The sequence below is a fragment of the Calidris pugnax genome, unplaced genomic scaffold (assembly GCF_001431845.1).
Source record: "Calidris pugnax isolate Ruff unplaced genomic scaffold, ASM143184v1 scaffold4, whole genome shotgun sequence".
Classification (NCBI taxonomy): domain Eukaryota; kingdom Metazoa; phylum Chordata; class Aves; order Charadriiformes; family Scolopacidae; genus Calidris; species Calidris pugnax.
The window spans coordinates 3,433,936-3,452,454 of record NW_015090781.1 but is presented as its reverse complement, the minus strand read 5'-3'; the positions used below and the strand labels follow the sequence as shown (position 1 = coordinate 3,452,454).

The 18,519-nt window shown below is 57.0% G+C and overlaps 1 protein-coding gene across 1 annotated transcript in view; it reads right to left on the bottom strand.

Annotated features, from left to right (window-relative positions):
• Positions 1-2,224: 2,224 nt before the first annotated feature.
• Positions 2,225-18,519, bottom strand: part of TRIM8 (tripartite motif containing 8) — a 32,303-nt gene continuing 16,008 nt past the window's right edge. Inside the window, exons 3-7 of the mRNA XM_014957256.1 lie at positions 8,101-8,196; positions 6,935-7,168; positions 5,401-5,432; positions 4,667-4,782; positions 2,225-3,285 (exon numbers count right to left, since the gene is read on the bottom strand). Of these exons, the coding sequence (XP_014812742.1) occupies positions 2,678-3,285; positions 4,667-4,782; positions 5,401-5,432; positions 6,935-7,168; positions 8,101-8,196 (1,086 nt within the window). The 3' untranslated portion in view covers positions 2,225-2,677. The remainder of the gene's footprint in view (positions 3,286-4,666; positions 4,783-5,400; positions 5,433-6,934; positions 7,169-8,100; positions 8,197-18,519) is intronic.

Sequence of the window (18,519 nt, the reverse complement as noted above, 5' to 3'; positions counted from 1 at the left end):
CTGCCCACTCTCAGCTGTGCCACGGAGGAAGAGGAGGAGGATGATGCTGAGGACAGCTGGGAGGGCAACGGTGGGGACACCGAGCACAGGGGCCGAGGCTGGGGGCACCCTGGGGTGGGGACTGGCCCTGGCTGTGCATCGGGGACCCCTCCAGAGCCCCCCCTCCACGGGGAGGGACATCACTCATCTCCCCCCTGCCCCAGTGTCCCCGTCACCACCCTCCCCACGGGGGCAGGGGGTGCCATCCTGGGAGCACCCCGCTCCCTCCTGCCGCCCTGGGGGGTGTTGTGTGTGACGGAGAAGTGACACCCACCCCCCCCTTCCCCAAATATCCCATTATTTTGGGTGTTTCCTGAAGCACCCGAGCAGGACGGGGCTGGGCAGAGCCCACCAGGACAGTGGGGCCGAGCCACTGGCCTCAGCCCCCTGCGCACGGGGCAGGGGGTGCCCTCAAACCCCCCCCAGCATCGCCCAAAAAGGGGGGGGGGGTCCCAATCACTAGGGATTCGCTGCCACCTCCCCCGGGGTGGAATGGGGGGAGCTGGGGTGCATCCCCCCCAAACCTCTGACCTGCTGCCCCCCGGTCTCAGCTCACTGAGACTCTCCCCTTCCCATTTCCCACCCAAGCAGGGGGGGGAAATCCAAACCGAACTGAAAGTAGGGGTGTTTTGCAACCAGGAAAAAAAATAATAACAATAATTAAGGAAGCCGAGCCTGAACGGAGAGACAGAAAAACCCCAGTGCCTCTGAGACGGCCCCGTTCCCCCCCCTGGTGAGGAGCTGCCCCCCCAGGAGCCCACGGCCCCACCGCTCGCCCCAACTGGAGGTCTCCTCCTCGCCCTTCCACGGGGGGGGTCCCCCTAACCAGCCTGGGGGGGCTGCCAGCACCCACAGAGCCCCACGGGGCAGTGGGGCTTTAGGTGGGGAGGCTGCCCCTTGGGGGTGCAGTGTGGCCAGCACGGGGGATGCCAGCAGGAAAGTCCTTGTCCCCATCCTCATCCTCATCCTCATCCTCATCCCCATCCCCATCCCACAATGGGGATTGTTCTGGAGGCCTTGTCCCCATCCTCATCCTCATCCCCATCCCCATCCCCATCCTGATCCCATCCCACAATGGGGATTGTTCTGGAGGCCTTGTCCCCATCCTCATCCTCATCCTCATCCCCATCCCCATCCCCGTCCCCATCCCACAATGGGGATTGTTCTGGAGGCCTTGTCCCCATCCTCATCCTCATCCCCATCCCCATCCCGATCCCATCCCACAATGGGGATTGTTCAGGAGGCCGGGGCAGGATGCAGCCCCACGCCTGACTCACATCCTCCCCGGCCGGGAGGGAGGGAGCCCCGGCTCCGGCATCGCTCCCCGCGGGGCTGGGACACGGGACGGGGGCTGCTGGGGACCCCCCTCCCCGGCCAGGACCCGCCACCACCCCATCCCAAAGATGGAAAAAATCCCCTCCGCCATCCGGGGACCCAGGGAGCGGTGACTCCCCCAAACTGGTGGGAGCTCCCCCCACATTCCCGGGGGGAAGAGCTGGAGCAGAGCGAGGCCGTTTGCACTAAGTGATCACATTTATTTGAATAAGTTTTTTTTTTTTGTTTTTTTTTGTTGTGTGTGTGTGTGTGTTTGTGTGTGTTTTCTAAAATCGGTTACAGAATAAATACCTGTGCCTTATAGCAGGAAGTCCACTTTTTTTTTTTATACAAAGTGCTTGTTACAGGAAGTTGCATCAGCGATACGCAGGAGGGGGGGTGCATTTCGGCCACGCTTCCCCTCCTGAAAACTAGAACAGATTTTTTTTTTTTTATCTATTTATTCGTGTTTTTTTTTTTTTTAAGTTTCTTTTCCCTTTTCTTTTTTTTTGTGCATTAAATTTCCTGCCATTGTGTATTTACAAATCTCTGAAAGAAGGAAAAAAAAAAAAATGCCAATATGCATGAGAAGTGGCCTCGTAACACAAAAAAAAAAAATATCAGCCTTTAAAAAAAAAAACAAAAACAGGTAACAAACCCAAAATCTACAAGTATCGTTTCATACTGAATCAATCATAGATTTTTTTCTTTTTTTTTCTCTTTAAAAAGGGAAAGAGAGGGGTGGGGAAAGGGGAAAAATTGAACCAAACCAAAAAAAAAAAAAAAAAAAAAAAAAAAAAAAAAAAAAAAAAAAAAAAAAAAAAAAAAAAAAAAAAAAAAAAAAAAAAAAAAAAAAAAAAAAAAAAAAAAAAAAAAAAAAAAAAAAGAAAATGAACTGGGAGAAATGGAAGGAGAGAAGGTGCCAGTGTCCCTTCTGGAGTTTTCCAAAGGCAAAGAGGAACCAGGAAGAGCACGACACACAGACCCAGACGCCCGACTGAAATCCCCATCAATTTCTTCTCGGTAATTTCTCCCTCGTCTTTTTTTTTCCCAGCGAGGGGCAGGAAGGACTTTCCAAAATTAAATTAAAAAAAAAAAAAAAGGAATTAATAGGAGAAAAAAAAATATTATTTTGTTTGAAAAGAATTTAAAACAAAAAAAAAGAGAGAGAGAGAGATGAGAGAACAACCCTCCCCAAAATCCTGGAGGGGCGCAAGGTTGGGTTTGATTTAAAAAGGGGGAAAAAAAAAACACAAAAAAAAAGCCAAAGCAAAGCAGACTTTTCTCTGCAAAGGCGCCGTCGGAGGGGACGCTGCGGTGACGGTTAACTGGTGACGTAGTGTTTCGCCGAGGGCTGGCCGTAGACCCTATAGAAATCCTGCCGCCCGTGCTGCTGGGAAGCGTCAATCCATTCCCTCACGGCAAGTCCCGGGAGCGACTGGGGGACGGCGGGGGCGGGCGGCAGCGGGTGGGAGTACTCCTGCGAGGAGACCGTCCAGGGGAAGTGCCCCGACCGCGGGTAGGGCTGGTGCCCGCTGTGGTTGGAGACGGAGGAACAGTAACAGTTATCCACCGAGCAGACCAGGATTTTGCGCCCGCCGTACTGGGAGAGCACGGACTGCTGAGATGAGGTGGTGTTGGGGTAGTGAGATGGGTTGAAAACCGAGCCCGAGTGCACGGGCTGCGGGCCGCTGGGAAGTCCGACTATGTGCTGCGTGGAGCTACAAGGCACCATGGCTTGTGCGGACTGCCCCTCGCCGGCCGAAGCGCCCTGGCTCATGTACTGGCTCGTCACAGTCCCGGACGATGGCTCGAGGAAGCTGCCCTCGGGGAAGGCGGTGGAGTGCTTGCGCTTCTCCGCGCCGGAGTTGCTGACGGTGCAGGGGTACATGGGGATGCTCTGCAGGAAGGGGACGGGGGTGCTCAGAGGACCTGCGGAGGAGAAGAGGAGAGAGGGGGCTGAGGCAATGCACGGCAAAGCTCCAGGGAGCTCCCAACCCACAGCCCTGAGACCAACGGAGATGATGGAGGGGCTGCTCTGCACTGGGGAGAATCCTGCATCCAGTGCTGGGCTCCCCAGGTCAAGAGAGACAGGGAACTGCTGGAGAGAGTCCAGCGTAGGGCAACAGAGAGGATGGAGGGGTTGGAGCATCTCCCTGATGAGGAAAGGCTGAGAGAGCTGGGGCTCTTCAGCCTGGAGAAGAGAAGGCTGAGGGGAGACCTTCTTCATGCTGACAAGTCTCTAAAGGGGGGGTTGAAGGAGGATGGAGCCGGACTCTTTCCAGTGGTTCCCAGGGACAGGACGAGGGGCAACAGGCACAAGCTGGGCCATGGGAAGTTCCACTCCAATGGGAGGAAGAACTTGTTTGGGATGAGGGTGGCAGAGCCCTGGCAGAGGCTGCCCAGGGAGGGTGTGGAGTCCCCTTCTCTGGAGATCTTCAAGCCCCGCCTGGATGCTCCTGAGTGATGTGCTCTGGGCAGCCCTGCTTTGGCCGGGGGGTTGGACTGGAGGGTCTCTAGAGGTCCCTTCCAACTCTGACAATTCCGTGATTCCATGACCCATGCTCCAGCCCCACGCAAGGAGAGGGTCCCCCAGCTCATCCCACCAGTGCCAAACTGGGCACACAGATGAATTTTCAGTTTCCGTTCTGGGACTTCGGAGCAGCCCCAAGTGCTGCCCTGCAAACACCTGCGCAGGCTGAGCCAGAGTCACAGAATGCTATGGGGTTGGAAGGGACCTCTGGAGATCATCTAGTCCAACCCCCTGCCAAAGCAGGGCCACCCAGAGCAGGTCCCACAGGAACGTGTCCAGGTGGGGTTTGAATGTCTCCAGAGAAGGAGACTCCACCACCTCTCTGGGCAGCCTCTTCCAGGGCTCTGCCACCCTCACAGGAAAGAAGTTCCTCCTCATAAGCCCTTGTACAGCTCATGACTACAGTCCATGACAGGATCAGAGGAGAACAGCCCGGGTGACAAAACCAAATCCCCCAAGGACAGAGGACTGGGAAGCCTCCACAGGACATAGTCTGCTCCCAGGTGTGGGCTGGGGGCTGCAGGACCATGTTGGCCCCCTGGATGTGTCACCCCAAAACACAGCCATCTCACAAGCCAAGGGAGATGTCCTGGGCAGAGCCAGGAGCTGGCTTCACAGCATCTCCATGCCCCCATTGACCACCAAGGGGTTCCCAGGGGCCCCTGCACCCCAACAGCTCTCCCCACCCTCTTCTACTGGGATCTCCAGGGCACCCAGCTATGGATACTGGTGGTAGCAAGGTCCCGAGCCCCTCCTTGTCACCCCTCAGGCTTCACCCACCTTCCAGCAACTTCCTGAGCTGCTTCTCCTTCTTGGCGATCTCGTTCAGGAAGAGCTTGGAGTTGAGGTGGCCGATTTTGGGTGGGGGCAGGCTGCCACCTGTACAGTTCTGGGTCCTGGTGGGGACCACGGGCAGAGAGGAAGAGGCGTGAGGGACAAAGCACACTCAGGGGAGGGTCAGAAAGCCCCCATACGAGCACCCTCCCAGGGCCAAACCCCTTCCCCAGGGAGGCAGCACCGAGGGCAGTGAGGAGCTGGCCCTCTCCAATGGGTCAGTCCCTCCCCAGCAGGACCTTCCCCACCCAGCCTTGCTGTGGACGTCCTGTCCCAATGTGACCTCCTGCAGCCCCTGTGCCCCCCGGCATCGCCACCCCACTCACCCCAGCTCTGCTAGCACTGGTTTTAACCCCAAGCCCTGGGGGGAGAAGAAGGAGAGCAGAGCTGGACCAAGCCCTGTGCCCCAACCCAACTGGTCCCACCCTGGCTGGGGTGCTGGGTCCCAGCTCTGCTCCTCCACAAACACACCACCATCTCCCCTAGACCAAGGGGAGGACTCCGTGGCCTCAGGAGGGGATTTCTCATCCCCCCAGAGTGAGAGGGACACTGAGGCACAGAACATGCCCCTCCCAGGCCCTGCAGCACCTCTGGCCCTGCTCCTCCTCCAGACATCCTGCTGCTGCCACCCCCAAAACAGTCCCCTTTCCCCCCAAACCCACCCACCCCACTGCGCTTACCTGTCCATTAGGATTTTCACAGACTTGGTGTTCTAGGAGGGGAAGGAGAACCTCTGGTCAGTAACACTGTTCCTGCCCCAGTGGCCACCTCCCCTTTTGGTGTCACCTTCAGTGGCCCCCCCAGGAGAGGACAGGCTGCCCAGGGGTGCCAAGCCCCCTCTCCCTCCATCACAAGCTGCCCCAGCCCCATCTCTGGCTGAGGAACCTCCTCATTTGAGGCCAGCACTGAGCCTGTCCTGCTCCTCCTCACCTTCCTCCACTGCTGAGCCCTCTGGAGGCTTCAGCTATTCCTGTCAGTGTCCCCAGCCCACTCCCTGCCATGCCCCACACCTCCCCGATGCCCCCTGTACAACCAGGTCCCCCCCCAGCCCCCATCCCACCCCCGGCACAGGCAGCTCATCTCACCTTCATGAAGTTGATGTCCTCGGTTTTGTCAAACATGACCTGGACAGAGCTGAGGAGCTTCTTGGCCTCCTGCATGCGCTCGTTGAGGTGGAGGACCTGGGCCGCGTTCTCATTGCAGAACTTGGCCTGGGCCTTGTCCAGGATCTCCATGGTCTTCCGCAAGTCCTCATCCAAGATCTGGTGCATCTTCTCATACTGCAGGCGCACCTCATCCTTCAGCTGGCTCACCTTCTCCTGGGAGAGAGGAGCAGGGTCAGCCCCTCAGTGCCCTCCAACCTCCACTGTGATGCCCCAGGACACCTGGGTCCTTTCCCCAGCAGGGGTGGGTGTGAGTCGAGAGCTCCACCACAGCTCCTGCAATGCCCACACAGACCAAACCCTGCCATGAGCTGCCGTGTGGGACTCCTGGTTGGGAGGACCCAGCCTCCACTGTGGAGGTTTGGCTAATACAGAAGATGCAGGTCTCCTGGACCCACCTCCTGGGGTCTAGATGGTGATCACCTCTGGACAGCTAATACCCAGCAATGACCTGCTGCACCACTGGGATGGGTGTGCTCTCTTAAAAAACCCTGCCCATCCCATCCTTGTCCTCATCCCTGTCCTCCTCCCCACCCCAGGCTTGGGTCACGTCATACTCCAGAGCCCATCCCTCCACGTTCTGGGAGGCTGAGGGGCTGTAAGGACCACGAGCTGATCTTGTTTTACCTGTGTCCCAAAAAACCACAAGCTTGCCTCTTTTCCACCTCCGGAGTATTTCAGCGGTTTATTTGGGGATCTTCCACCTCCAGACCCTCCCCTCCCATTTGGGACGAAGTGGGTGGCCTGGAGAAGGCTGTGCTGAGCCAAGGGCAGGATGGGACACCTGATATTTAAGGACAGCCTTATTCCTCGCCCCCTAACTCACCCCAGGACCCACGAGGCTGTGGGGCAGCCCCAAACATGTTGAATTCCCCGAAAGGAATGACTGCCAAGACTGGAATGGAGACAACAGGTCTGTCCGGCTGCTCCTCCCCTGCATGTCCTCCCTCTTCCCTGCCCTCTGTGTCCCCATCACACCATGGGGTGACAGTCCCCGGGGCTGGCCTCTTCCCTGCCCTCTCTCACCCCCGGCACAGGCAGCTCATCTCACCTTCATGAAGTTGATGTCCTCGGTTTTGTCAAACATGACCTGGACAGAGCTGAGGAGCTTCTTGGCCTCCTGCATGCGCTCGTTGAGGTGGAGGACCTGGGCCGCGTTCTCATTGCAGAACTTGGCCTGGGCCTTGTCCAGGATCTCCATGGTCTTCCGCAAGTCCTCATCCAAGATCTGGTGCATCTTCTCATACTGCAGGCGCACCTCATCCTTCAGCTGGCTCACCTTCTCCTGGGAGAGAGGAGCAGGGTCAGCCCCTCAGTGCCCTCCAACCTCCACTGTGATGCCCCAGGACACCTGGGTCCTTTCCCCAGCAGGGGTGGGTGTGAGTCGAGAGCTCCACCACAGCTCCTGCAATGCCCACACAGACCAAACCCTGCCATGAGCTGCCGTGTGGGACTCCTGGTTGGGAGGACCCAGCCTCCACTGTGGAGGTTTGGCTAATACAGAAGATGCAGGTCTCCTGGACCCACCTCCTGGGGTCTAGATGGTGATCACCTCTGGACAGCTAATACCCAGCAATGACCTGCTGCACCACTGGGATGGGTGTGCTCTCTTAAAAAACCCTGCCCATCCCATCCTTGTCCTCATCCCTGTCCTCCTCCCCACCCCAGGCTTGGGTCACGTCATACTCCAGAGCCCATCCCTCCACGTTCTGGGAGGCTGAGGGGCTGTAAGGACCACGAGCTGATCTTGTTTTACCTGTGTCCCAAAAAACCACAAGCTTGCCTCTTTTCCACCTCCGGAGTATTTCAGCGGTTTATTTGGGGATCTTCCACCTCCAGACCCTCCCCTCCCATTTGGGACGAAGTGGGTGGCCTGGAGAAGGCTGTGCTGAGCCAAGGGCAGGATGGGACACCTGATATTTAAGGACAGCCTTATTCCTCGCCCCCTAACTCACCCCAGGACCCACGAGGCTGTGGGGCAGCCCCAAACATGTTGAATTCCCCGAAAGGAATGACTGCCAAGACTGGAATGGAGACAACAGGTCTGTCCGGCTGCTCCTCCCCTGCATGTCCTCCCTCTTCCCTGCCCTCTGTGTCCCCATCACACCATGGGGTGACAGTCCCCGGGGCTGGCCTCTTCCCTGCCCTCTCTGTCCCCATCACACCATGGGGTGACAGTCCCCGGGGCTGGCCGCAGCAGGGGGAAGCACCAGTTACCTCGACCAGCCGTTTGTCCGACTCCAGCTTATAGAGCTGCTCTTCGATGTCTTGCTCCCGCTCCTCCAGGCGGTCCTGCTGCTTCATCAGCATCTTCTGCAGAGACAGGGAGAGAAAAGCAGCCGTCAGAGCCCGGTGGCCACATGCGCCAGGGAGCTTCAGTGCCGCCCGCACCGGCTCTGCCCACGCCGTTGGGGAAGGACAGGGCCTTTTCCCAGCGGGATGCCACTGTGGAGCTGAAAGCCCACGCAGGGCTGGCGGAGGAGGAAACCTCACTATTTCAATGGCCGTGCAGAAGGGGCCGTGTGGTTTGGGTGCCTTATTGACTGGGGACCTTGATTTGGGTCGCCTGGATGGGGGCAGCCCCTTGCCCAAGCCCTGGGGACCTTGGGGGGGACACACAGTCATCTCCCACTGTGGTAGCACCATTTTGAGGCCCATCACCCATGGCCAGCAGGCTCTCCTGAGACATCGCCGCCCCCCTCGTTCCCCCGAACGCCACGCCAAATCCTTTCTCCCTTCCCCGCCTCCCTGACAAGCCCCAGAGCCAGCGTCAGCGTAATCAGGAGGGACAGACAGAGGAGGAACAGGGCCTCCCCCCACCACGCTGCCAACCCCCCCAGCCACCACTACCTCAGGGCTGGGGCTGGGCCATCAGACTCATAACTGGGACAAAACCTTATCCCCAGCAATCCGGGAGAGCTCCTCGCTCCTGCACCCTTCCCCGGCCAGGGTGAAACCCAGCACCCATGGGAGAAGGGCTCCGTCCCTGCGAGCAGAGGCAGGGCTTCCCAAAACACCCCTCAAAATCCACTCCCAAATTTTCCCCTTCCGCAGTTATCCCCAGGAAAGGCCACCAACACCGGTGGGGCAAGAAGGGCTTCACGGAGACGCGGCGTTGGAGCCTCTCAACAACAGGGACGAGGATGGGAAGAAACCAGCAGCGAGGACGAATTTCGAGGGGATTACTGCTATTATAAACCGCCGCTCCGGGATTTATAATCAAGTAATTAATTCCTGGACGAGGCGGGAGGGGGAGGGTGGCAGAGGCACTGCCGGGATTAATTGCATTGCAGGGAAAGGCTGTCACCTCCGACTCAATTCGGGAGCAGGAATGCGAAGCTTCCTCCCTCCTGTTGTTTTTCTTAAGGTCTCGGGCACCTCCAGCCTCCCTGCCGCCGGGCTCCTACCACTAATAATAACGAGGAGCTGAAAAAAAATACAAACCCAGCTTCCCACTCGCAGCCGCTCTCCACACGCGTGCCCGGTGCCCACGCGTGAGCACCCACCCACGCACACGCAGACGGACACACAGACAACCTGACACAGGGTCTGAAGGGCAGCAACAACACGGGGGGCACATTTGTTGGTGCAAACAGAAACACAGGGCCCCCCGGGCATCCAAGGGCATCGCTGCTGCTGTTTATAAAACCAGCCGAAGAGGCGGGAGCATCCACATGGAGAAAAATTTGATGAATATATTAAAAATCTCTCTTTTTTTGACCCCGTAAAAACGTCGTTATTTGTGCTGCTGGGTGCTCAGCTGGAGTTTGGGGTCCAGCCGTGGGCTGCAGCCCCGGGTGGGCAGCAAGGTGGTCAACACGACCTGCCCTTGAGCACCTCTGGCTGAAAACATGGTTTGCCACATCTCTCTTGGACAGGCCTGGTGTGGAGCACAGCGCATCCGGCTCCGCATCCCACCCCAGCATTCCACAGGCTGGAATTACCCCACTGAAATTGCAGTCAACTGATGGGAAAGCCACCCGACTCCAGGGAGAGATGCTTTCCTGCATCCCTGCTTTCAGGAGGCTGATGGAGCCCAGAAGCTGGGGCAGGTCTTGCAGCGCAGGCTGAGCTTCTCGCTTTCCAAGCTGGAGAGCCAAAAGACACAGGGAACCTTCAACCTGAGCCCTTCCTTCCCTACACCTCCCTCCCTGCCGGCAGAGACTCACCGTCTCCACCTCCAGCAGCCAGACCCACCTCACTGGGAGAAGGGACGAGTCCAGTGGGACCCCCGGGAGCAGCTGGGACCCCTGCCCCCCCTGAAAAATATGGGATGTGATCCCAGGCTCACAGCTTGCCGGGCACAGGGGCCAAATCCTCATCCCACTCCGGCATATGCATCAGGCATCCAACGTGGAGCCACCCAAAGGCAGCCCCTTTTCTTCCCCCCAATGCTCTTGGGATGCTCCTGTGGGGAAAAGCAGCGTTTCCCATCACTGGCAGAGGCCAGGAGAGCAGAGGCCACCCTGCCAGCCCCCCACCCCCCCGTGTGAGGGACCCCCAAGGGATGGACCAAACATGCACAACCCATGGTCCCCTTCTCACCGCCCTGCAGCTGCCGGAGCAGAGCTGCCAACCTTTGTGTTTTGTAACAAACCTCAGGGTGCTCCACTCCTGGAATCATACAATTACATGAAATCACAAATATATACCTAAATATATATAAATAACTTTTTAGATATATACAAGTTAATTTAATAGCCCCTCACAGCTAGCAAAAGTGACCAAAACCTAACCTAAAGCCATAGAAATCAGAGAGAACAGAGAAGACACGCAGTGTTTTCTTTAAATCTCACATTTGAGCCACTCTCTTGATTTTAGGGCGATTTAAAAACCGTACGTGCCTGGCATTGCAGTGGGATGGGAGGGCTTCTCACCCACGGGAACTGAAACCTTAACAAGACACAAGGGTATGAACTACCCCTTCTGGCACCGAGGGGCGAAATCTCATTGTCTTCGCAGCACGGGCTGAATTCCTTAGGTATTTTGAAAAGGAAAATATATCCCTTCCCCTTCCATCCCCTCCCAAATCTGGTATTTCTGAAGTCATGAACTCCTCCTCCTCCTCCAGGATCAGAATTTCTCAGGGTAATTTCTCATATTTCATGCATGACCTTGATGCTGGGAGAACCACAGCTCTCTCGGTACAGGCGCCCTTCCCGGGCTCCGAGCAACTCCAGGATCCCAGTTTGTCCGTTCCAAGACATGCCACCAGTTTGCAAAAAAGGCCACCAAAAATGCTCTGTATTCCAACACCAGCTGAGAGGGAACTCATTTAGTTAATTAATAAATTAAGCTGTGGCCGGAGCAAGTGGCTGGTCCACCCTGACTCTGCAGGCCACAGCGAGATGGGGCTAGTTGCTGGCCACCAGTTTATTCTGCTGGACTTCCATGGAATCCCCCCTCTCTTCATGGAAAAAAGCTTGGAGGGGGGGTGGAAAAAGGCTGGGCCCTAAGAGGAGGTTACCGGGGCCCTCTGAAAATGTGCCATGGGCACCAAGCCCACGCAGGAGCAGGACTGCCAAAGGTGGAAGGAGAAAGGAGTGGAGATGATCCTTTGCTTACTGATCAGGAGCCCCACTGCTGGGGGAGCAGCGTGGGACACGTCCTTTCTCCCCAGGAAGGTGATGGGGGGGTGTCTGGCCGGGGATGGAGACAGAGCAGAACTGCAAGATGAAATGGCTGGAGCCACAAGACAGAAAGATGGTAATAAAGAGTTTAACATCTCGGATGATACAGGGCACCTGGGCTCCTCATCTGAGTCATCACACACGGCTCCAGCAGCACAAGTGTTGGCTGTGTTACACACATGGGTCCAGCTCAGACAGCCAGGCAACCCCCGCTGCAAAGAGGGCCACTGGGGTGTGGGACAGAGCTCACAGCCACCCCAAGACCTCCCAGGCAGGGAGAAACAGGACGAGGGGCAATGGCTTCAAGCTGGAGGGGAACAGATTTAGACTGGAGATGAGGAGAGGGTTCTTCACTGTGAGGGTGGTGGAGCACTGGAACAGGTTGCCCAGGGAGGTGGTTGAGGCCCCTTCCCTGGAGATATTAAAGGAGAGGCTCGACGAGACCCTGGGCAACCTGGTCTAGTTGGGGGTGTCCCTGCTGACTGCGGGGGGGTGGGACTAGATGACCTTTGGAGGTCCCTTCCGGCCTGGGCAATTCTATGACTCTATGACTCTAAATCTGTGGGCGAGATGTCTCCCTGGCTTGTCTTAGGCTGGTCTCACCACTGTCCTCTCCCAAAGGACAGGGCTAAGTCTGGGGCCACTGCTGAGCCCCCCATAACAGCAGATTATGGCCCTGCCCCGCCTGGAGCCCAGCTCTCCCCTCGTCCCCCTTTCAGAGCCTCCAGCAGCAGGTCCTGGGGGCTGGCATTGGGGCAACAAAATCCCATGACGTGCCCCAAGGCTTCACCTGCTCCAAGGATGGCCAGGGTCCCCATGTGCCTCCCGAGGAGACCCTGTGGCACCCCTTCCCTGGGGGCTTGAGCGCTTGCCAGCCCCTGCCTGACTCCCAGCGGGATCAGGAAGGAGCCTGGCAGCTTCACCAAAGCCCCAACGCCCCGCCGAGGTTTTTAAATGAGACGAGGGTTTTAAATGAGAGTGGGAGCAGTGAAAAGCCTTACTGTGCTCATGGGGGAAACGAAGCCCTTGGAGCTTCTCTGATGTCTACGCGCTGTGCATCCTTCAGGGCTGTTTCCCCAGCAAGACCAACCACGTCCCCGCGCACCGACCCGTGAGATGCTTGCAGGATGCTACCTGCCAGGAAACCAGGCTGAAACCATGTTTGGAGGGTACTAGGGGAGGGCAGGTGGACAACCCACAAGAGCCCACAGCCCTTGTGTTCCCCTAGGAATCCTGGGGGGGAGCAGAGAGCCGGGCTGCCCCACAGAGTGCCTTTAACCGCAGCTGGGGCTGGCCCAGGACAGGCACGCTCCCTCCTCTGCCTCCCTCCTTCCTTCTCCTCCTCACCCCTCGCCGCCAAATCCCAGCCGCCGAGTGAATAAGGACATTGTTTGCAGCCACCGGAAAGCCAGAACGGAGGGAGCAGCTCGGAGCAGGAGGGGGGGAGGAAGGGCGAGGAGGAGGAGGAGGAGGAGGAGGAAGGTGGAACCGGAGCGAGGAAGCCGCGAAGGGCAGATGCCTGCCACGGGAATGGCTCCAGACACCTGCAGCTCAGCCCAGGGACCGGGATCAAGGGCCCCCATTGAGACCCGCGTCCCGGCACGTTGCTGGAGACGGGCCTGAAGTCACAGCGACTGAATTTTAATGCACCGAAAGCCCTGGACCGAAGAGGCAAGAGCAACCTTTCGCCTCCCTACGCCTCCCACTCGCAGGCTTCCTGCTCCCCAGCCCTGCTCTGCCATCAGCTGGCCGGTTTTCTGAGAAAAACCCACGCAATGAACTATTCTCATCCCTCCTGAAAGTGTCCCCCCCCCACCTGCCAACACACCGGCACCTTGAGACTGCACAGCTCTGGGACATGGTATCCCCATTCCCCCCTCCACAAACAGGATCTCAGACCACAAGATCCCGCACTGCCCCAGCCCCAGGGGACCAGTCCCCGCAGCCCAAACCCCCTAGAGCATCCTTCCCACCCCACCACGGGCTCCTGCTGACCAGGGCAGGGCAAAAGCAGCTCTTTCAAACTCCCCAGGGCACTCGCAGGAGGTTGATCCGCTTACAGGGACAGGAAGGAAATGTTTGCTGCTTGGGGTTTCATCTTGCACACATTTACAGTAATCAGCAGGCAGGAGGGGAGGGCTCGGGCCAGAGCAGGAGGTCTCTCCTCCCCCGGCCATCCCGGAGCACAGGGACACCACTCCGGGGTTTGGCTTCTCTCAGGGTGCTCCCTGCGCAGAGATGGGGCTGGTTTATCCCCGGCAAGGGAAGGAAAAGGGGATATTAATAGCTGCCCTTGCTAGGAAGGGGTGGGAGCAGGCAGCCACGCAGTGCACGGCCATCAGAGACCCCCTTCCTAGCACCAAGGGACCCCCTGAGCACCAGCAGGAAAGGGCTGGAGGGCAAATATTCAGCCCTGGCTCAGGGGAACAGGATGTGGGGTGCCCTCTTCTCATGCCGGGGTGGGTGGTGATGCCTCCCACTTATCCCCATCTCCCTGTGAGATGCTGCCTGGTCTCCAAGCCTTCCCCAGCATGCCAGGGAGGAGAAACCAACAGGAGAAACCCCATGTCCCACCTCTAATGGCTACCCCGGAGGCAGAGTCCCATGCTCCACGTCCTATCTCCAGCACCCACTGCAGCACGGGGCACCCCCAGCACACAGCCATGACCCCCCGAGCCATCACCCACGGCTGCTCAGCAGTATCCAGGTCACCCCTCGACCCTGTGGCACCCCAGGACAAGTGGGCACAGCATGGCCTTGTGCCAGCAGACCCCGGATGGCTGTGGGGCTGTGCTGGTGGCCACAGCCTGGGACAGCTCTTCCCCTTGTTTACACCCAGCAGAAAGGAAGAACTCGTTAGGAAGGGGAAAATACAAGGCATTGTGTCGTGCGGAGCCAGCAGCGGTATTTCTGGAGGCCAGGAAACGGGGACCTATTCTCTATTGGAAAGTGACCTTCAGAAGGACCTTGAGGATGTTCATGTGCCTCCCTGGGGCCTCTGTGTGCCCCTCTGCTCCCCACTGCCGTGGCAAGTTACTTGTGGCTGTGCCTCTCACACAAACGGGGGGAGGAGGATGGGGGTCTCCGTGCCACTTTCAGACCCCAACTTCACTCCGTGGCCCAGCCGCCGCTGCTGTCAGCATCCTCTGAGCTGGGGTGAAGAGCTGCTTCAAGGGGAGAAGGGAGATACGGGGAATTAAGGAGCACGGACATGAGGCAGGTGGCTGCAGAAGCACCCCTTTTGTGCCAGTAGGTCCCACCTCCTGATACTTGGGGTGCCCAGTATGGGTGACATACACCCCAAAACAGAGGCACCCGAACACTTTTGCAGCATGTTGGAGGGTAGGAGAGAGGCCGTGCTGGTCACGGGCCAGCGTTGGATGAGCTGCCCCCCGTGCAAAGAGCAGCAAGAGGCACTGAAAGAGGGGCAAACGGCCTCCACCAGTCCCAGGGCTTGAGACTCACTCACAGCGTGGGGAGACATGGAAGAGAGGAGCTGAAAACGCACCAGGAAGATGAATATGGGGATGGAGGAGCTGGTTTCCATGCCGAGTGTGCAGCCAGGAGAGTCCTGACTGATGCTGCTGGCTCCACAGGACAAAGATGAGCCGTGGTGATGTCCATACCTTTGGCTGGCACAACCGCCTCTTGCCCTGGATCTGCCAGGAGAGATGGCACCCGGCCGGGGAAGACATGGTCCTGTGCTGTGTCCCAGCAGCTGGAGGACAGCAGATGCTTTTGGGTGGTGCAGGAGCAAGATGGAGAGGCCAGCTCTGAGAGCTGCTGGGGCTGCGGCTGCAGGCACAACCAGACCCTCGGGGCAGCGGGGAGCACAAGAAATCCTTTTTCCCCCTGCTGGGAAGGGAGGGAGAGGAGATCCCCACCCAGGCCTGGGCGCGGATGCCGGCCAGCAGCCCTCCCCGGCCAGATTTCGGGAGGGAGGACAGGAGAGGACGCCTTTGCCTGGGAGCAAGAAGAGCCAGGAGAAGTCCACAGGGCTCAGCTCCGTGTTTACGAAGGACGAGGTCCGCATCTTCTCCGCCAGCAGGGATGTGAGGGAGGAACTCTCTTCCCCCTCTCTTTCAGTTTGTGGGGGAAAATGTCCTGGTTTGGGGCTGCTTATAAATCAGTGCCATCTCTGGCACGGCGCTCCAGCTGCAGGCCCAGCACAAGCCCATTCTGCCCAGCATGACCCAGAACCAAATGCCCTTTGAGCAACCAGCTCCGGAGCACCAACACAAGGGCACTGCCAGGGCACTCCGGGAACGCGCAGGGGTTTGCGACATCCCAGAAAGTTTCAGACACTCAGACCCCAGCGCCTTGAGCAACCATTTCCAGACACTTGGGACCTCAGACTGACACCAACACCTAGAGCACAGCCAACCCCGGTGACCAACATCGCCTTGAGCTTCCTCCCCACCACGCCAGAAAATGAAATCTGGGCCCTGCAGCTACATCGACTGGGATTCACCAGATTTCATAGTTTTTGGGAGCCTAAGAGATGGTGTAAGAAGTCCTGCCCTTTCCGCCTTCGGCACACTCTGTGCTTGTGGTTTCTTGAAGGTTTCAATCAATTTACATGTACGTTACGGGGGCCCTAACCTCCTTTTCTCCCTCTTCTGTCTCTGTTTTCATACATCTGCCCCTTCCCAACCACAGATCCAGATGAAAAATTAAGCCAGTAAAAAAAAAAGCAGTCTCTTTTCGGCTGGGTCATCTCCCCGAACTGGCTCTCACAAGCGCTCTGTCAGCACCAGTGGTGGCAGCCTGGCCAGAAACGGGACATCGTTCAGTGCTGAAACTCAGTGGAATCACAAAATTCTGCTCCTCACACCAGCCCTGTTGCTCTGACATATCATCTGCGAGTCGTTCCTTCCATAACCCCCACAAAAAAAAATAAACAGGCTTTGGCAACACCCCCAGTCCTGCCTGTTGTCCCAGCCTCATCTAGCTCTGATGAATCCCAAGATCTTCCCAACGTGCTGCAATCTTCAGGGTCCCGGCCAGTCGTCCCCAAACCGTGGCTGGCGGGATGCCCTGCCTTCAAAAGCAGCCATCCTGCAAAGACCCACTCCCATCGCTTGGCAGCAAACCTACCCCCATCTGCAGCCCCTGCAAAATTGAGAAACCCTCACTCCCTCTTCCAAATAAACATCTTTGGATTCAAGATCCAGCTGGCCTGTGTGATCTCAGAGCTTTCTCCCTGCAGGGGTGAAACACAGCCAGCCTCTTCCACCCTTCCTCCCATTGCAGGCTGAGCAGCCTCTCCCCAGCCCAAAGACCTCCTCTCCACACCCACCAGGGCTCACAACAGCCCCTTCAGCTTCATACCCCCCCAAATTCCTAATTTCTGCTCCGGAGGGAGCCCAGCCTGAGGATCTGGATGCACATGGAGGTTTGGGGGGAAAGCCAGATACCACAGAGGAGTAAAGCAGCTGCAGCGATACCCTCGTGCACCCACATGTCCCTGCCATGAGACCATCAATAAGGAAAGGCAATGACCATCAGAATCTGGTCGGGTGACCCAGAGACGAGGGGTCTGGGTGGGTGGGTGGCACAAAGCCCCCCTCTGGGCTCAGGGCAGCACTAGAAAGAAAACCCTGCTTTGATTTAAAGGCCACGATTGTATTTTTTTCCTTCCTCCCAACTGATCTAGTTAAACTTCCAACCACTCAAGGCTATTTTAATTTGTACTGGTAAGTTAAATCAACACAAACAAGGGCAGAACAGGTTTATATGCACCTCTATTACTGGCTTGCACCGACTAGAGTGCAGCTAGATTTCTCCAGGCAGCTTTTTTTTTTTTTTTTTTTTTCTTATTAATCAACACAAACAAGGGCAGAACAGGTTTATATGCACCTCTATTACTGGCTTGCACCGACTAGAGTGCAGCTAGATTTCTCCAGGCAGCTTTTTTTTTTTTTTTTTTTCTCTAATATAGATAAGGGGGGACGTTTTTTGTGCACCTCCAACTGACAAATGGAGCCTGAAAGTGAGTCGGGAGTCAAAGCCTTGGGAAAGTCAAGGTGACTTATGTACCACCAGCCTGGATTCAAAGAGCTTTGCAAAAATGCAGATCAACTAACAAGATTTATAAAACCCGTTAGGGGCTTAGAGGCTGCTTAATTCTCAAAGGTGCCAAGGAAAGTGCCTGACTCACAGAGGGATGGATGGGGCTTACAGAGGTGGCTATCTCAACCTTCTGGTTGAGAAGAAAAGGGGACCCAGTTTCTCTTGGAGAGGAGATTTTTGACATGCCGAGATGTTGACGCCGAGCCTTGGCTCCTCCATCACTTACTTTAAAGGAAAGGAAACCAAGTCCTGCTGCTGCAGACAACTGCTGCAAACATCTACCCAAAGCCACAGCAGAATCTGCTGCTTCAGCTCGCCAGCGCCAGACACCACCCAGAGGAGTATGAGACTCAATCAGATTCAGCACACAAGCTGGAAAAAATAGGGGGGGGGAGGAAAGAAAAGCAAAAAAAAAAGATGGGGGACGGACTTTGCACTTCTACAGCTCCCCAACACCTGGCATTTTGCAGGTTGGAAGCACTTGTGGGCAGCCAAGGTGAGGTACAGGGAGCCCATCAGCCACTCTGCACCCAAGAGGGGACCGACCACAACCACGACCACGACCTGCTGAACGCCGAGGAGCCCTCGGCCACCTTCTCCGCTGGGTTTTCTCTCTCTCTCCCCCGTTGTTGGGTGGTTTTTTTTTTTTTTTTCCCCTGCAAGGCGGCTGTTGAGAATCTGAAAGCCCGGATTATAATCTTTATGAATCCCATAGTTAGATCGCGCTGAACAGCAGCCCAGCAATACCAGATGTTCAAACAAAGCTGCCAACCGACAGCTGTCTGCAGCTTGCAGCGTGTTTTTACTTTAAAATGCAAAATGATACCAATCTATATTAAAAGAGAGACGTTCGGAGCCTTGCGATAGCAGCTGAAGCCGCGGATATTGCTCTTTCACGCAGGGTGTGGCGGCAGAAGGAAATATCTCAGAAACT